The sequence below is a fragment of the Magnolia sinica genome, chromosome 9 (assembly GCF_029962835.1).
Source record: "Magnolia sinica isolate HGM2019 chromosome 9, MsV1, whole genome shotgun sequence".
Lineage (NCBI taxonomy): Eukaryota > Viridiplantae > Streptophyta > Magnoliopsida > Magnoliales > Magnoliaceae > Magnolia > Magnolia sinica.
Window position 1 is genome coordinate 88,712,957 of NC_080581.1, and position 20,158 is coordinate 88,733,114.

At 41.2% G+C, this 20,158-nt stretch overlaps 1 protein-coding gene across 1 annotated transcript; it reads left to right on the plus strand.

Moving 5' to 3' along the window:
• The first annotated feature begins 6,642 nt into the window (after nucleotides 1-6,642).
• On the plus strand, nucleotides 6,643-14,463 carry LOC131255345 (putative disease resistance RPP13-like protein 3). The gene is made up of 3 exons (XM_058256043.1): nucleotides 6,643-9,377; nucleotides 9,480-9,546; nucleotides 13,851-14,463. The coding sequence occupies exon 1, from the start codon at nucleotides 6,643-6,645 to the stop codon at nucleotides 8,818-8,820; it is 2,178 nt and encodes a 725-aa protein (XP_058112026.1). The 3' UTR covers nucleotides 8,821-9,377; nucleotides 9,480-9,546; nucleotides 13,851-14,463.
• The last annotated feature ends 5,695 nt before the right edge of the window (nucleotides 14,464-20,158 follow it).

The window sequence follows — 20,158 nt, forward strand, 5'->3', positions numbered from 1 at the left end:
GCCAACAAATACGGGGAGCGTGGTGGGGCAGATCATTTGTTGCATTTGATTTAGGTTTATGCAAAATTGAGGCAGTTTGAGTTGACTCCATTCAAATCCAATATGAGGGGATCCGAGTCTAAGGGCGCTTGTACTTCCTAGAGACATCAATAGACGATTTGACTTATAAGGTGATGATTCTTTCCCTTGAGATTTTCATTTCCATGTTAACTTAAATGATAGTTAAACTTTAATTTCAACTAATAAATGAAAACTTTATTTTATAATTATTTGTACTAGTTATTGAATCAGATCATCAAATTATATGCTCAACATTTATCTTGTATGAACATGTATTTGTTGTACCCGCATATCTTCTTATGCTTATGGATTGTTTATAGTTTGCTTGTGGATTGTTTATGGATTGCTTATGAAACTTAAATTGCTCCATCTATCAATAAAAAATCTCACTTATATATGTACATTCAAACTTGCAATGAAACTTGATTGATTGTGATTATAATGAATACCTAGTGGCTATTCAACTGATAGATTAAATAGAATATTGATGTCATCTTACTATCTATGGATTACTATGCCTACGTAACTTTTGGGGATGATCTTTTTCTTGGTACTTGCCCTCAGGCATCTGGGCACATGCATGGAAAGGCAGTGGCCAAACATATGTGTAGATGCATGCAAAAGTAATTGCAAACATTTAGATATATTACAATACAAGGAAAATCTCATGGATGGTTAGGATTGAAAGAAATTGGGTTTGACACAATGGCTTTCACTCTCGGCCGTCAATTGAATAGTCATGATCCACAATTTTGGAAAACACAATAGCAATCAGTTTGCCCAAATGACTCTAACCAACACATCCATGTTTTATATATATATATATATATATATATATAAAATGTCAGAAAATGAAAGTTCAACTTTTGGACAGGTATGATAATCCAATCAGCGTAATTTTTATGTGGCCCGTGAAGTGTGGCTGAACCTAATGTACAATCCGTATCTATTGATTGGATAATCCATGTCTCTTCATTCAACTAACAGTGATACATGAACAATTAATTTTCTTTAAAATAATTACCTTTGTTTATAAAATTATTTTTCATGTATAATATATCCTACAAGACAATTCATATATAATTTATCACCAAAATAGTACTCCATTTAACTGAGTATGATAAACTGAGTGAGAGGAAGTAACTGCTTAATGTGTATGATAACTATCAATCATTTTTTAGCAATGATCCAGAATAAGAAAGAAAGAACAACCAACATATAGAGGTGAAAGAGAAGGAATAAACATACACAGTTGTAAGACATGCAAAGTTGCAGGGCATCACATTACCTGTATAATATCAAGCTCCCGATCTTGAAGACGTTGGCAGGTCACCTTTAACAGATTAGTTATTTGCCTCTTGTTTAACCGCTTGGAATATCTCTGGCCTTCCACATTCTTACGAACCTGTAACAATTCGTAGTTGAGGCATGTCGAGAAGATACATACATAGAAAACAAGGGCAGAGCCCAACTCATCCAGATGCAAGCATACATGCCAATATGGCACATGGGTGTGAGATCCAAGCTTTCAATAGGTGGCCACACTGTTTAGATCCTCTGCCATAAAAATCAGGCTGTTTTCACTCCTCCAGTTGGACAGTCAGGAATGTCTGATTAGTGGGACTTTGGGTTACGGCCAGCCTGTTGAGATGGGCACTTGATATCCGGTCTTAGTGTTGAAATTAATAGAGTCTGTTTACCACCGAGTCATGGAGCCAGAACCGAAATTACATATAAATTACATGCATGTTAAATAGTCTGAATTATATTTCCAAGTTTAATTGTATTAGGAATAATTACAAAAAAAAAAAGATTATTATTTAGTTATCTAGATATTGGATTAGTGGGCATTATTACATGGTTAAAAATGAAAAAATATATAATCATTGCCTTGTATAGGCCAAACAAAAAGCTCAATCAAGCATATTTAATCACCTGATCCAAAAGCAGTGGTTGTGGGGTCACATGGTATGTATCTCACATTCAATCCATTCAATAGATGCGCGCCATCATTATTATATGACAAAACCGAAAATATGGCAGATCGAATCATAAGGTGGGCAAATCCATAGAAAGTAATGTACACCCTTCAAAATATTGCAATTCAAGTGTAATCCATCTGATGATCTGATTGACCTGATATTTTAACCATGTTATCACCATGGTGTAGTGCATACATTTGACAGATTGAATGTTATATTCATACTAGGTGGACCACTCAAGTCTCAAGTTTCATTACTTAATAAAGGAAAAAAAAATGAGAGCATTTTTGTAAATTCATCCCTCAAAAATACCTCATAGAGGTATTATTTGGTAAAACATAAATTTCTTAGGAATTTTGTAGTAAATATTAAAACAAATTCGTAATTCATTTCAGTAAATGCTCCAATGGATTTGTTATTGGGGTCTCAAGCGATGGACTTGGAATTTACCAAATCCAAATCTATTTCAAATCAATCGATTTATCTAGTTCATGGATATTTTGTACTTTTCTTTTCCCCAAGTACATGTGCCATGCACGTGACTACAATTAAGCCATTGGAATGGTGGACCCCAACTTCAAACTAAACCACCCGTTGGGTTTGGTAGGTTATAACCCCCTAATGAAATTGATTGGACCATCATAACCACTAGTTAGTGGACATTTACAAGTTGAGTTTCAAAAGTAACTTAGTTTTCATTTCAACCGCCCATCAAATACCCACGGATTGCTCAGTTAGAACATTAGTTCAAGCGTAAGTTTTGGTTTATTATTCATCTACAGTAAACCTAGCAATTTGGATAGTTTAGATTGAGTCAGGTGTATGCAAAGAATCCAATGATCGTGTGCATGCAATGGAATCACATTTTCTAGAAACAAGGTATCAACCGTTTAGTCATTTCTTTGGTCAAAGGTGTAGTTGCACGACATTAATTAGATGAATGAATGTAGATGCATAATAAATGTCTCTTGGGCTCCGTTTGATTAATTTGGATTTCTCTCTTCTTCTTGGTCCCCGCGTTTCTCTCTCCTGCACCAATAGTTAAACAGGGTTTGTGCATGTCCACATTGGATTTTTCATTGCCTTACCAATCAAATAGAAGACGTTGAAACATATATAGCAACAAAAACCAAGGATTAGGGAGAGGGAAAGTGAAACCCAAATGTTCCCTCCTTGTACACACGGGGGAATTGTATGGACGATCCTATCATGGGCTTGTGGGGCCCACCGTGATGTATGTGGTCTATCTGATCTATCTATTCATTTTAAATTCCAATTATAAGTCATGATCTAAAACAGGAGGTAGATCGAAGCCCCAAGTGTACCACACTAAAGATAAGTGATAGGGACTTGATATCCATTGTTTCCTATGGTGTGGTCCACTTGAGCCTTCGATCTGCCTCATTTTTTGGGCTCATGCGCTACATTAGCCGTAAAAATGGATGGATAGCTTAGATAAAATACATACATTTCGGTGGGCCCCATGAAGGGTCTTAGGAGACTGTCCAACTCTAGGAGGAATAGACCCTTTAGCTATAGATTAAATCTGTAACAATGTTGCTACGATTTATATCCTTAGCAAAATATTCTTATAGTCCATAACTTTTGCTCAATTTTTTAGTAGTGATTTTTCATTCTTCTTGTGTTCTTCCTCGGAGATCAATCGAGTAGCATTGTCGGGCTTCATGCTGGTTGCCTCTGACTCTACTGACCTCGTTCTCGGTCGAAAACTTTATGGTGAGGTGATAGATGGAGACTATAGCTTGCATGACGTCCATGGATGGTCTATCCAAGATCGCATTGCACACCGAAGGGCAATCCACCACCAGAAAGTGTACCATGGTGGTGACTTGGTTGGAGCCGGCCCTCTCCTGCTATCATTGAAAACAAAATACTGCATTCTGAGGTCACACTCTCTCCTACGAATCCAAGAAGAGTGGTTTGCATGGGCCATAATCTCTACTTCCTTATCCCCATCTTGTCAAATCCTCAGAGATTTGTCGAGTAGCATTGTCAGGCTTCATGCTGGTTGCCTCTGACTCTACTGACCCCATGCTCGGTCGGAAACTTTTAGTGAGGTGATAGATGGAGACTATAGCCCGCATGACGTCCATGGATGGTTTGCCCAAGATCACATTGTACACTAAGGGGCAGTCCGCCACGAGGAAGTGTACCATGGTGGCAATTTAGTTGGAGCCTTCTCTTGCTATCATTGGAAACAGAATACTGCCTTCCGAGGTCACACTCTCTCCTGCGAATCCAAGCAAAGGGGTTTACATAGGCCATAATCTCAACTTACCTATCCCCATCTTGATGAAGCAGTTGCGAATAGAAGATTTGCTGAGCTCCCTATGTTGAATAGCATCCAGTGCACTTTGTGGTTGGCCACAATCATGGTGACCATCAACGTGTCATCATGGGGGTGCTAGATTCCCCTTGTATCCTCCACAACAAAGGCAATCATGCACGATTCTATCCTAGGCTTCTTCTTAGGTCGACTGGTGAGGTTCACCTGATGGACCTTGTCAGTGATCCTTACACTCTGAGTATGAGCTTGGTGTGCTCGGTTCGTGTCGCCTCCACTGACAAGTCCTTAAAAAATGATACCGATTTCCTGAACTGGCTCATTGTCGTTGTTTTCCTCTTGTTGTTCTTGCGAGAAGCTGGTCAGTCTTCCTTGTACCTGACGATGAACTCATGCAGGTAGCCCCTCTGGATAAGGGACTCAATCTCCTTCTTGAGATTGAAGAAATCCACCATGTTATGGCTGTGATGTCAATGAAAGTGACAGTATTTCGACCTATCCATTTTCTCTAGATTGATTGTCATCTTGTTTGGCTACTTCAGGATTCTCTTCTCTCTGACCTCCATAAGCAACTGCTTTGGCATGGTGTTCAATGGAGTATACCAATGAAACTGACTCTCTAGAACTTGGGGAGCCCGCGGAGCGCCACCTTTGTCATCATTTTTTTTTTTGGTTGATGGTGGGTTCCTCCTTGGCCTCCTTTCTCTGTGTCTTTGGTTGAACTATTCTAGCTCTTGGCTTCATTGCGGGCGCCAAATAGTTTCTTGGAATTGGTGTATTTTTGAGCTCAGTTCAATAGTTCAGCAAGGGTCATTGGGGGGTTCGTACTGAGCGAGAAGAGAACCTCCCCCATCTAAGCACAACCATCATGGTCGTGAGTGTTACCTCATCAGAGTAGCCATTTACTTGGACGGCCTCGGCGTTGAACTAGATGACATAATCCTTTAGTGACTTGTCATCCTTCTAAGTTACTATAAGGTGGGTCGCTGGCTCGCGAATAACTTTGCCTCCAATAAATTGGGTGGCAAAGGCCCTACTAAGCTAGGCGAAAGAGCCGATGGACTTCGCTTCAAGTTCCTGTAGCACTTCTAAGCTGGCCCAATTAGTATCAGGGAGAATGCTCTACACATCATGGGTCCAGAAGTGCTGTGAAGCTCCACTCATGCTCTAAATAGCAGCAAGTGCTCGACGGGGTCACCTGAACTCGAATAGGGTTGTATTTGGAGCATTCTAAATATGGGCAACAACTGAGCTTGCAGGCTGTCATCGTTAAATCGCGATTCGGTCTGCTCTAGGAGAGTGTCAACAATACCGGGGCCTTTACTCAGTATGCTTGATGAAAATTACTGAGCTAGTCTCGACTGTGGACCCTTTAATGCCTAAGTTAAGCTTGTAGATGATGACTTTAACTGTGTAGACTAGGGTTTAGAGCTCTCTATTTTTTCTTTCCTCTGGTTTAGAGCAGTCCTATATATAAGGCTCTGGAGGAGGTTTCACACCTCCGTATCTTAACGTGCTACGTTAGAGAGTCCTTGTTTTCATGGGATTCCTATCTCGGATTTCCTAGAGTGATCTTTGGCTGAGATCAAGTGGATCCTCCTCTCCCATGTCAAGGGCGAGATTCTCTCTAGATTATTTGTACTGCCTCTCTAGCACTGGTTGACTTGGTCAACTCGGGATACTGGGGAGCTTAGAGCTCAAGCTCCTTCCCCACGGGTTCCTTACCCATTTAGTAGACATTTCTGGTGGGGCCAGTCTTCTCCTGTAGCTCTGTCATCTGACCTCTTTGCTTGGCGGATCATCTTTGAGCTGGAGGAACTACTCGTCCTATGATGATGAAGACCCTTCTGCTTGGTCCTTGATCAGCCTAGTTCAGAGGTTCTTCCTTGGCTTGGAGGCATATTACTTGTAAACAAAAAAGTCATTCTTTTCGTGTGAGGGACCAGCATATTACTTGTAATCAATAGTCATTCTTTTCGTGTGAGAGACCAACTCAGATTTCCCCACAACACGTCTCATGGACAACACAATGGAGCCGTGGTTTTGGATGTTTTAAGCTCATAAAACAGGTGTTGCAAGATTCTAGTCTATAGTTCACCGGGAGTGGGCCTACACGCATGAGACTTGGGCAGAAAAGATGAAATAATTGAGCCGCCTTTGCCTTTAGCTAAAGAAAAAGATGAAATAATTCAGTGCCTTTGCTTTTGCAGGGAGGTGTCTTCCACGTTGACGGTAGAGTTGCAGAAAGCCTTGTTTTGAACACAGGCTTCTGACGAAAAGAGGACAAGAGAGAATATGGAGAGTGTTGTTCAGCTCGTCATACAAAAGCTGAACGATTTTCTAGCACAGGAAGCATATTTCCTGCTCGGAGTAGATGATCAGGTCAGATCCCTTGGAACCAAACTTGAATGGATGCATGCCTTCCTCAAAGACGTTGATGGGAAGAGCAAAGAGAATGAACTAGTTAAGCTTTGGGTGGCCCAAATAAGAGAAGTAGCCTACGATGCTGAGGACATCATCGACTATTACATCTTTAAAATTCAACAAGAACGAAGAGATAGAAGTGCTGGATCGATTAGATGCCTAAGAATTTTTAAGAGTTGTAAAGCATTGATCTGTTGGATTGATGAGATTGTCCTACAAATGCTGGATTTTATAAAAAACATACCAGCCATCCACGATGTTGGAAAGAAGATCCGCAATCTAGAAAGCAGGCTAGATGAGATCAAGGAGAACAGATCACAGTACGGCGTAGGCAATATATCGGTTGGTGAAGAAGCTTCACCTTCTTTGAATCGAATCCCGATGCAGAGGGAGAAGAGGGCTCCCATCGTCGAGGAAGCCGATGTGGTCGGCATTCAAGACGAGGCAAAGACATTGGTGGGGCGGCTGATTGAAGGAGAAGCACGGCGTTCTGTCATTTCAATCACTGGGATGGGAGGAATAGGTAAGACTACTCTTGCTAAGAAAGTTTACAAGAGCCTCGATATAAAGAACGGATTTGATTTTCATGCTTGGGTGTTTGTGTCTCAAGAACATCGAGTGCGAGAGATTTTACTGAGTATTATAAAATACTTTAGAACGCTGGGACGAGATGAAAGGGAGACAACGCCTGAGGAAGACTTGCGGCAAGAGCTCTCTGAACACTTAGAAGGGAAGAGATATCTGGTGGTAATCGATGATATATGGACAAGACAGGCTTGGGACGATTTGGTCTCAGCATTACCAGATGGGGAAATGGGCAGCAGGGTGCTACTCACCACTCGCAATGAAGAAATAGCTAGGTATGTAGATGCACAAAGCATGCCCCATCAAATACGTTTACTTGATGAAAGTGAGAGCTGGGCATTGTTTTGTAAAAAAGCATTTCCTGGAAAGCTTGCTCCTCCATGCCCTCCAAATCTAGAGGAGTTGGGTAGAAAGATCGCTGGGAGATGTGGAGGTCTACCTCTAGCAATCACAGTATTAGGAGGTGTCCTATCAAGGAAACAAAAGTCAGTGACTGAGTGGGCGAAAGTGCTTCAAAGCGTCGAATGGTGGCTAAATGAAAGTGAAGATCGTATCTCGGGCGTATTGGCCCTGAGCTACCATGACTTGCCCTATTATTTGAAACCCTGCTTTATTTATTTTGGAGCTTTCCCTGAAGACTCTGAAATTGAAGCAGATGAATTGATTTTGATGTGGATAGCAGAAGGATTTGTACAGCGAAGAGGAGGAGAAGAAGTGGAGGATGTTGCTGAGGATTACCTGGAAGAGCTCCTCAACAGAAGCATGATTCAGGTGGTGAAAAGGAAGAGCAATGGAACAGCTGAAAAATGCCGTATTCATGATCTTCTTCGGGACCTCTCAATATCAAAAGCCAAAGAGGAGAGATTTCTGGACGCATATGGGAATATAGCACCTACATCACCGACCATGGCCCGCCGACTTGCAATAACTACTCATGGTGGCATCGGTGATTCCGTCTCCCTTAACAGCTCCACTCTACACCTCCGCTCTTTGTTGTACTTCGGTGGATTGAGAGAATGGCTGGAAGAAGCGCAGTTGAAAATCCTCCTGGGAGCTTTCAAATTGCTTAGGGTGATGGATCTCAGATATGTAAGCCTCTATAATATCCCCGATGAAATTGGGTCTCTAATCCACTTGAGGTACCTGTGTCTCTTGGAGACCTATTTAAAAACGCTACCATCCACCATAACCTGCCTCTCCAATTTACAAACTCTCGATCTACGAGGTACACTTATCTCCATGCTACCAGGTGATCTTTGGAAGATGGAACAGCTACGTCACATATTGCTTCTTCGGCCAATTGCAATCAGCAATGGCACCCCACTCCGTCACTTGAGCAATCTCCAGACACTGTCAAAAGTAGAGGGAGGCAGTTGGATAGAAGATGAGTTGGAGAAACTGACCAACTTGAGAGAATTGGGAATAGAAAGAGATCTCAAAATGGCATTATCCCCTTCCATTTGAAAATTGGAAAGCCTCAGATCATTGTGGCTACAGGCAAGTCCAGGATGCTCGATTCCAGCTTTCGTGTCCTTCTCAAATCATCAACATCTATATAAGATGGATTTGAATGGAAGGTTGGAGAAATTTCTGGACCTGCATGAATTCCCACCTAACCTCACTGAGCTATACTTGAAGGTGTCCCAATTAGGGCGAGACCCAATGGGAACGCTAGAGAGGCTGCTGAACCTTCGAATTCTCAAATTAGAAGAGGACGCTTACATGGGAAAGGAAATGGTTTGCTCTGTTGGAGGGTTTCCGATGCTTGATGTTTTGAATATCGAATTGGGCGAATTAGAGGAATGGACAGTGGAGGAAGGAGCGTTGCCGAATCTTAGATTTTTAGAGATTAATAGCTGCGATGGATTGAAGATGCTTCCTGATGGATTGCAACATGTGACCACCCTACAAGAAATGCAGTTAGCATTCATGTCGGAAGAATTCAAAGAAAGGGTGAGAGAGAACGAGGGAGAGGACTGGTTTAAGATCAGACAAATACCCTCTCTTACCTTCTTCGATTGGTAAGGATGACATTTTTCTTTCTTTTTTCTTTAATTTTTTATTCTTTTTGTTTTCTTCTTATTGTTATTTTTAACACGGTCGCTTTATGACTTCAATTTCAGAAACATTCTTCACCTTGGTGTAACTCGCTCTCTCTCTGGCAATGCCTTCTCTTACCTTCTACGACCGGTAAGGATGCATTTTTTTTTTCTTTTAAAATTTTTTCTTCGTTTTTAATTTTCTTTTCTTTTTTATTATTATCTTTAAATCTCAGGAGGACTATGACTTCAATTTCAAAACTTTCTTTATTGGGGTCTCTCTCTCTCTCTCTCTCTCTCTCTCTCTCTCTCTCTTCGGTTCCAAGAGGACAGTCTCTAGAAGAGATTGATACACTTTCATTCTCGAGATGGTGCTTGCATCCATTTTTAGTACAGGTGGTATGGTGAAAGGGAATGTTCATTTCAGTGTGTTGGAGGTGATCAGGTGGTATGGGTTGCTATCTTTTGCACAATGTCTTTGATGAAAATGTATCGATGGTCCTCACGGACCTCTTATGAAACAGGGTGCAGCTTTGGAGGAGAAACAGATCAGGTGTTTCTTTTTCAATTCCTCTTGGACTCCTATTCAACCATATCCGCTCCCATCCCATCTAACGTGGTGGACCCCTTTCACTTTATGGAACTACTTCTGATCTCCATGTGTTTTGGCGATCGGGTGGTTGGTCCGAAAAATAGGTGCTCTCGGTTGACCATTTAGGCAGCGGAGAAATGATCATTCTAAAATGCGTGCCTGGCTGATGTGGAATTTGCAAATCTTTCGGGGATAATTGGGTGAAATTTTGGCTTATATATATCTGGGTGAAATTTTGTCCCAGGAGGTTTCATGGGATTCCGCATCACATGGACCGTTCAGATTAGACACCTATGACACGTGTGCAAAGGTGCGCACGTGTGTAGGTGCGCAGGGGAGCATGACTCATATACGGAAACGCTCACCTGCAAACCAGTTCGCACGTACTGCATACGAACCCATCATACGTGATGTGGATACAAAATCGGAACCGTTCATGTGAAGCAGCACCTCGTGAAACCCTCCGGGACCAAGTTTTACTTTGATCTAAAACTTTGATGGGCCATGAAAAATGAAAACAGTTTCCTCACTTGATTTGCATTTCTCTTTGCTATGGCCCACCATAATTTTATATCTGGGTGAAAATTTGTCCCAGGAGGTTTCATGGGATTCCGCATCACATGGACCGTTCAGATTAAACACACATGACACGTGTGCAAAGGTGCGCACGTGCGTAGGTGCGCAGGGGAGCATGACTCATATACGGAAACGCTCACCTGCGAATTAGTTCGCACGTACTACATACGAACTTTTTCGAGAACCCATCATACGTGATGTAGATACAAAATTGGAACCATTCATGTGAAGCAGCACCTCGTGAAACCCTCCGGGACCAAGTTTTACTTTGATCTAAAACTTTGATGGGCCATGAAAAATGAAAACAGTTTCCTCAGTTGATTTCCATTTCTCTTTGCTATGGCCCACCATAATTTTATATCTGGGTGAAATTTGTCCCAGGAGGTTTCATGGGATTCCGCATCACATGGACCGTTCAGATTAGACACCCATGACACGTGTGCAAAGGTGCGCACGTGCGTAGGTGCGCAGGGGAGCATGACTCATATACGGAAACGCTCACCTGCGAACCAGTTCGCACGTACTACATACGAACTTTTTCGAGAACCCATCATGCGTGATGTGGATACAAAATTGGAACCGTTCATGTGAAGCAGCACCTCGTGAAACCCTCCGGGACCAAGTTTTACTTTGATCTAAAACTTTGATGGGCCATGAAAAATGAAAACAGTTTCCTCAGTTGATTTGCATTTCTCTTTGCTATGGCCCACCATAATTTTATATCTGGGTGAAAATTTGTCCCAGGAGGTTTCATGGGATTCCGCATCACATGGACTGTTCAGATTAGACACCCATGACACGTGTGTAAAGGTGCGCACGTGCATAGGTGCGCAGGGGAGCATGACTCATATACGGAAACGCTCACCTGCGAACCAGTTCGCACGTACTACATACGAACTTTTTCGAGAACCCATCATACGTGATGTAGATACAAAATTGGAACTGTTCATGTGAAGCAGCACCTCGTGAAACCCTCCGGGACCAAGTTTTACTTTGATCTAAAACTTTGATGGGCCATGAAAAATGAAAACAGTTTCCTTAGTTGATTTCCATTTCTCTTTGCTATGGCCCACCATAATTTTATATCTGGGTGAAATTTGTCCCAGGAGGTTTCATGGGATTCCGCATCACATGGACCGTTCAGATTAGACACCCATGACACGTGTGCAAAGGTGCGCACGTGCGTAGGTGCGCAGGGGAGCATGACTCTATATATATATATATATATATATATTCTCCTGCTTGTGGTAAGCATTTTCGAGAACCCATCATGCGTGATGTGGATACAAAATTGGAACCGTTCATGTGAAACAGCACCTCGTGAAACCCTCCGGGACCAAGTTTTACTTTGATCTAAAACCTTGATGGGCCATGAAAAATGAAAACAGTTTCCTTAGTTGATTTCCATTTCTCTTTGCTATGGCCCACCATAATTTTATATCTGGGTGAAAATTTGTCCCAGGAGGTTTCATGGGATTCTGCATCACATGGACCGTTCAGATTAGACACCCATGACACGTGTGCAAAGGTGCGCACGTGCGTAGGTGCGCAGGGGAGCATGACTCATATACGGAAACGCTCACCTGCGAACTAGTTCGCACGTACTACATACGAACTTTTTCGAGAACCCATCATACGTGATGTAGATACAAAATTGGAACCGTTCATGTGAAGCAGCACCTCGTGAAACCCTCCGGGACCAAGTTTTACTTTGATCTAAAACTTTGATGGGCCATGAAAAATGAAAACAGTTTCCTCAGTTGATTTCCATTTCTCTTTGCTATGGCCCACCATAATTTTATATCTGGGTGAAAATTTGTCCCAGGAGGTTTCATGGGATTCCGCATCACATGGACCGTTCAGATTAGACACCCATGACACGTGTGCAAAGGTGCGCACGTGCGTAGGTGCGCAGGGGAGCATGACTCTCTCTCTCTCTCTCTCTCTCTCTCTCTCTCTCTCTCTCTCTCTCTCTCTCTCTCTCTCTATATATATATATATATATATATATATATATATATCCCATCTTTGGTTCTGTTTTAATAAAAAATTTGGTCACAATTCGTAATTAAAAAAAAAAAAAAAACCCTGTATATTGTAATCTCATTATTAAGATGCATTAGAGTTAGATAGCACCTGGAAAAAATACACGTGCAACCATATGTACTATTATGCGTCTGCAATGTCATGTGTTTCACGTGATGTTTATCACACCGGCCTGAGATTTTAAAGCATGTAACCTACATGCTCTTAGGGCTTTACAATTCTTCTTGCACATAGTTCGTAGGGATAAATGTGATGAGGTCGATCACCGTCTTCCTTAAGGATAACTAATTCGAATCCACGGAGCTTCTCTCGACTCCTCATAGAGACTTCTTGAATACACGTGGAAAAAAGCAAGAAAATAGAAATAATATTCTAGAAAATTCATAAATTGATTAACTAAGTTTACAACCCTTTAAATAAGGACACTAAGCCATGGAAGAAGTTTCGGAATTAAACTGATACCAGAACTCCTAAAACTCACAACTTACTAAACTTACTATTTATGGACGGTCATGATTACTACTAGTGCGCATGCTTTTCGGCTCCTAAAGCCTAACTGATGAAGAGTTATAATCAAACTAAAACTTATTATGAAAAGTAAAAACGAAATTAAAACAAGAATTCGATCATTGATCTTACGGTATTTTGCAAATCCGGTGTGCGTGACCCAGCATAACCAAGTTGGGTGGCTAAAGTAACTTGTCCTACCCCAAAATCATATATGGTAATCTCCTCCTTGGCCCGCTTCACGAGAGGCCAAATTCTCCTAGATAAAGCAGGTTTACGGGCCATCAGAGATCATGCATTTAATCTTCAAAATTAGCCCCCTGTTCTCTGTTTTTGCTTTTTTGTTTGGTTTCGGTTCTTTTGGGGGTGGTTGGGGCCCCCCTTTGTATAGTATATGATAGGTGGGGCAGGAATGATTTTCCTGTTTTCCTCCCGAATGGCCTAGGTTATAATTTTGCATAGTTAATGGCAGATCCTTTTCTTTATATATATATATATATATATATATATATATATATATATATATATATATATATATATATATGGTACATCCGATAACTTATCCCGGTTTGCGAACGAGATATGTTCGTTTTAAGTTCTGACAGTCTGAATCACTTCTGTCTCCGATCGGGCCTTTTATGGTCCATCTTGGCCATGAAACTGTCTGCCACCCGCTCTACATCAATAGTATAAATGAATCTAACTACTGTATCTGCAAATTGTCTCTTGTCAAGGTTGATTTAGCGGGAATTTTATCCACGGTTCTTCTCCGGCTTAGCCAAGGAGTTCTGCTTGCCCTTCTCCAGCAGATCGCCTGCGATCTTGCCAACGAGATGCCCCGGAAGCTGGAGTGGATGAGGGATGTAGCTGTTGCCATTAATCCGGTGGACCCAATGATCGCGATGCATGTCCGGCCCATCTTTGAGCAGGTTTATCAGATACTAGGCCACCAGCGGTAGCGGAAGCAAACAGCATCCGCCTAGTCATGCATGTCATCGATTCGGTATTGATGAGTAGTTGTAAATGACCATTGTCCCTCTCTCTCAGTTGTGCAGAATTGTATGGACTTGGTGATGGTAGGAAAAAAGCTTGTTTGTATAGAGAAGTAGACTCCTCAGCAAAAGTGCCACTGCTGAGGGTCTCTGTGTTGATTATGTAAAGCGCAAGAATTTGAGAATAATTTTCATTTTTTTTTTTCCTTCACCGAAAGTTCCAGGAAAACTAGGGTTTTGGTTTTCTTTTTTAGGTTCAGTTGGACTGTTATTTTGAATTAGTATTTAGTGAAATTGTGGCCTCAAATTCTCAATATCCAGATCTCCTCTGCTTTCTTATTCTTCTCCTCTTTTTTTTTTTTTTTCTTTTTTTTTTTGTTCATGTTTTTAGGGGCTGTTTGATTTTTTTTCTCCCACTAGAAATGCATGGTAAATGGGTCATTATTACATCTCACGCATGTTTAGTTTTTGTGAGTATTTCCAACTTGAAAATTAGTCCAAAAAGGACGAACTTAAATTTGTGGGGCCCACCATGATGTGTGTAAGACATACACGCTGTTCATCTGTTTTACCATAACATTTTAGGGTATGAGCCCAAAAAATGAGGCAGATCTAAAGCTCAAGTGGTCTAGACCACAAGAAACAGTGGCAGTAAAACTTCCATTAAAGAAATGTTTTTTCTTCCTAGGGTCGAAGACTATTTACTTGTCCTCTAACCTGTTCATAACGTCACCCTGGACATGGATAAGAGGAAAACACAAATATCAATTTGATCCAAAACTTTTGGGGCCCTCAAAAAGTTTTTAATAGTTGGCATTTAAATCTCACTGTTTCTTGTAAAGTGGTCCGCTTGAGCTTTAGATCTCCTTCTTTTTTGGGGGTTTGTCCTAAAATCAGATAGCAGAATGGATGGGCGACATGGACAAGCCGTGTACATCAGAGTGGGCTAGCTCCACATGAAATTCATATTCCACTTCAATTTTAGCCTTCAAAAAGGAAAACGTGCCTTAGAATGGTGTTAGAGTTTCGGTGGGAAATAATTAATACCTATTTTCATAGTAAACAAATAGCCCCTTGTTGAAAAATTCCATTATTTCCTAACATTTCCCTCAAATAGTGATACATGCCATATTTTCCATGTGATACCAATGTATTCCCGTATACCAAGGGTGTGATATGTGCATGGATATTAATATTTAGATCACCACTTTGGTATACAGACTATTAATCTGTTCCTTTGACCATTGATCACAGTGGATGTCTCATTATCGAAAAGCTCTTTAATTTTGAAGACCCCATCAACCAATCTTGGAAAATCTGTTTAGTTGAACGTTAACCATTTTCTCTCTTCTTAACTGTCTCTGTTTAAGTCAATACTTTAGTTCTTCATATCGTTCAATCCAGGAATCCCTTTTTTAAAATAGTCAAAATAATGAAATGTGGTGAATGTTATTGATTGTTGGACTCTGCACTCCACTTGTCATATTTGAAAATAAAAATATATAAAGTCATCGCCTCATATCTTATGGTCTTAAGAGGGGGTTTGCTTGATACTTTTTATACTTTTCAGCTTAGTAATTTCTTGATTTTTTATAAAAAAAAAAGTTTTTTTTTTTTTTTTTTTTTTTAAGGAATTCCATTTCCTAGTTATTCATAAAAAAATTTGTCCTAGCTGAGCAATAGGGAATGAAAAACTTGGAGAATTAAAACAAAATTTTAAACTTCTCATAGATTTTTTTCTTCCTGAAATCTTGGTCATGGTGTATCAACCAAACAAAATTCAGTCATTTTCCAAGAAATACTTAGGTCAGCTCTGACATAATTTCCTAAGAAACATAAAACCAAGGAAATGAAGTCCTCAACACAGACCGGGTTACCTTGAATGAAGACTTGCTAAAGAACTCGTGTTCATGGAAAAAATCCCCTAAAATCTGGTTCTTTTATGAGTTTATCGACCTAAAACTTATTCCTGTGAGATTAATAAACTAGTTATAGTACTGGTTAAGATTTGCTAGGAATTCTATCATGTATGTTCATACATACAATGTGGATCTTGAAGAGTTAAGCTGTATTAATTATGCTAACATGAGTGTAATATATAAGACAATCATTAGATTATGATCCATAGTAATTCTGTGGGCCAAAGATTTGGCAATTCCAATAGGGCTAGGATCCATCGTAAATAACAGTGAGCTAAAGATTTGGCAATTCCAATTACCAGGTTTTGTGTGCCCCATAATTTAATAATTTAAAATCCTAGAAATGCATGAAAACATGAACTATCCATTTTTAGCCTATTTGCCCACACTCTATCGCTCAAGTTGAAGACCATTCAACTTATCAACCTATAATGATGGGACTAAGTAGCCCAATAATTACATTGATCAAATGATCCTAACCATTAATTTAACATCTATCAGATGGTCAATTACACTTTTGGTCAAAACCATCTAAATTCAATGGGCAAGTGTCAACAGATTGAGCGTTGTGATCATCTAACTAGCTTGATCCCCGGGATCAATCGATTGCAAGGGAGAGAACTGTTGTAGCAAGGGAAGCAATCGGATTGTTCAGGTTGAGCTGGGTTGAGGATCAACCCGAGCCAAACCCGACCTCAAGAGGATCGAACCTACAACCCAACCAACATTCTAACTTAAGGCAACCAATGCTAACCTAACTTGAATTTCTCTATACTCATCCTCAAACCAACCCACTCGACCCAAATACAGAACAAAACCGACATTCCTTCCGAAACATGATCCTCAGACTGAAACTGTCAGATCCTACTTGGAAATCACTAAACACCCACAACGCTCAGGAACGGGCACTTCCCATTGCTCCGCTAAAATTCCAGAAGCTGGAGTAGTAGGACCCGACCCCTTCACTGTCGAGACAGATAGAAGAGTGGTAGATAGCATGAAGAAAGCCCTATCCTCTGCCCTTACCACTGCCGCGGTAAATGAATCAGTATCAATCCTACATCTAATAGATAACTTCCGCAAGTTGAACTTTTCAGCGTCGTTGGTGGATTTCACTAGAATCGCCCCCAACCAATTCCTCCTGAAGTTTCAATCTAGAGAGGAGATGTCAGCTTTCGCCGCTAATTCCTTCCTCCACAAACGTATGGGTCTATCAGGAGTGGCGTCATGGTCGCCGGAATCTACTGCCCTCAGCCAAGGGATATGGATCCGATTAATAGGTATTCTGTCCCACGCATGGTACCCAGCTGTGATAGAAAAATTAGCCAAAACCTACGGGGTGGTGGAGGAGATAGATAGCGTGGCATCTCTAGGTATCTTCCAAGCCTTTGCCAGATAAAATTCTCCCCAGATTCAAACATTCATAAGCTAAGAAAGCTAATGGTGCATGGTAAATCCTTTCCCATTATTGGTATGCCAGAAAATCTAAGTATCGTAGATCGACGTGTTGCTCCTTACCAGTCTGCAATTAAAGAGCCGGAATCGACCAAAGAATGGGTCATGAGTCCTTCCATAAGCCCAAAGACCCTCTTCTTTCCTGTCCGCTAACTGTTTGTGTTTATGCCCCCCAGAACCTCACATCAACTGACATTGTTGATAACCTGTCCTCCCCACCCAACACCCAACCAAATGGCAGGATCGCTCCCTCTTCCCACATCATACCTAGCTCTTCCATACCATCCCACCCTATGATAGGTGAGTCCAAGCAAGATACTCTCCATCCATATCAGACCTCCCCTCTCACCCTCGAGCCCTTACAGACCTCCTCCAAAGTTCACCCAGAAGACGGACCCTTGTCCCCTTTGACCACTCTAGCTCATGAGGATCATCTCAGGTCTACTCCTCTTATGGAATAGACCCCCTTGGATCCCAGGAGGGGTTTCATTTCTATTTCAGAAGAGACCTCCCTTAGGCCACCAGCTTCTGACCCCTGCGCAATAGAGAAGGCTCTAGCTTAGCAGAGTGAAGAGCAGCAACCTCCTTCCTTAGAGACCTCGGCTTCTGAAGTACACCTTAACAACAAACATTCTCATAATTCCACCTCCTTCAAGCACAATGAAGAGATAACAGAAATCTCAACAGCTCCCAGGTCCAAGGCTTTAGCAGTAATCACATATATTACTCCTCAGCACTCTCCTCTGGGGGTGGACTGCACCTTTGCCAATCCCAGCAGCTATCCCAATAAAGTTCGAGCGAGATCAGTGGGATGCTCTCCTCTAAAGCCTGTAAATGATCCCCAAGAATGACTGAGGACCTCAATGCTCGCTGATCCCATTGAAGTAAGGGAGAGGACCAGTTGGAAGAATTAGGGGTTGGATCACTATGCGGAAGGCAGATCGGGGCAGATTGTGGTGGACCTGTCTCCTTATTTTCATCAAGAACCTTAGGACAAGGGACTGCTGGTCACCCGTTCCAACAAGGAGATTGAAGCACAACCAGATGACTCGGCCTCTCTCAGTGTTCCTTCAGAAGATGCACCTGCTCAGCCAATAGCTAACAAGAAAGGAAGAAAAGTTGTAAACAAGAATCTTTCAAGGAAGCAGGAAGAAGGGGAATGGTATAGCAGACTTCGAAGATTGAATCAGAGGACTATGAATACTGGATGTGTCACAGATAGATAACGCCCTCATTTGGAATGCTTGAGGGGTGGGTAACGCGCCCACAATGAGATCCATAAAAAAATTGGTTAGGAAGTTTAATCCCTGGTTAGTGGTGATTTTAGAGCTGATGTTGAGGAAGGAAAGAAGAGTAGCCATTGGCTTAAAACTCGGCTTCCATTCCTCGCTCTCAAACGGCGAATCAGGTGGAAAAATCTAGATTGGATACAGAATACACAAATCAAGGTGGCCCCTGGTAAGGTTTGTACCTTCTTGGGTGAGGCCCGGTCTAACCTAATCTGCTCCCCTGCACTACGCAACAAGCAACCCAATTTCTCCGGGTGTGAAATTTACATGGCCCCAATATGATGTATTTCTTAGATCTATACCGTACATCTATTTTTTCAGATCATTTTAGGAGACAACCCAAAAACAATGCAGCTACAATGGACCACACACAGTAGGATTTAATGCTACTGTTGAAAACTTCTTGAGGCCATGGAAGGATCTGATCAAGCTGATATTTGTATTTAACTTCATCTAGGTATGTGTAAAGCCCGCTTACACGGGAAAGGAAATGGTTTGCTCTGTTGGAGGGTTCCCGTTGCTCCATGTTTTGAAAATTGAATTGTGTCAAATATAGGTGTGGAGAGTGGAGGAAGGAGAGATGCCGAATCTTAGTGTTTAGAGATTGAAAACTGCGAAAATTTGAAGATGCTTCCCGATGGATTGCAACATCTCACCCACCCTTCAAGAATTGCAGTTGATATGGGTGCGGAATCTCTATGAAAGGGTGAGAGAGGAGGGAGAGGACTGGAATTAAGATCCAACACATACCCTCTCTTATCATCAGATAATAGTGGATGGCTTCTTTTTTCTTTCTTTTTTTCTTTTTTATTTTTTCATTAATTTTTTTTTTAAAAATTCTTATTATTATAAAATTTTCATCTAAGAATTCTATAAGTTTAGGCCTTATTATCAATGGTGTGGATTGCCCTAGGGGTTGGATAACATGACCGGGAATACCAGTGGACCTCACTTAGTTGCGATACATCTAAAATCGTGTAAAGGTTAGTGAACTCATCAATCCTCTAAGCTATATAAATAGAGCTGTCCCCAAACCTACATACCGCATAAGATTACATTTCCATGCTAGTGCTTTTCTAAGGATATAAGGTGCAGAAGATTACGACATCAAGCCTACAGTGATGACATCCCAATCAGGTATAATATGTATTCAATTTATTGGATCTCCATACTTGTGCAAGTATGCGATGTATTCAATTTATTCGATCTCCATACTTAGTGCAGGTACGCGATGTATTCAATTTATTTGATCTCCATACTTAGTGCAGGTACACGATGGATTCAATTTATTCGATCTCCATAGTTAGTGCAGGTACGGGATGTATTCAATTTATTCGGTCTCCATGCTTAGTGCATATAGTACGGTTCTTTGCAATTCGACATTAAG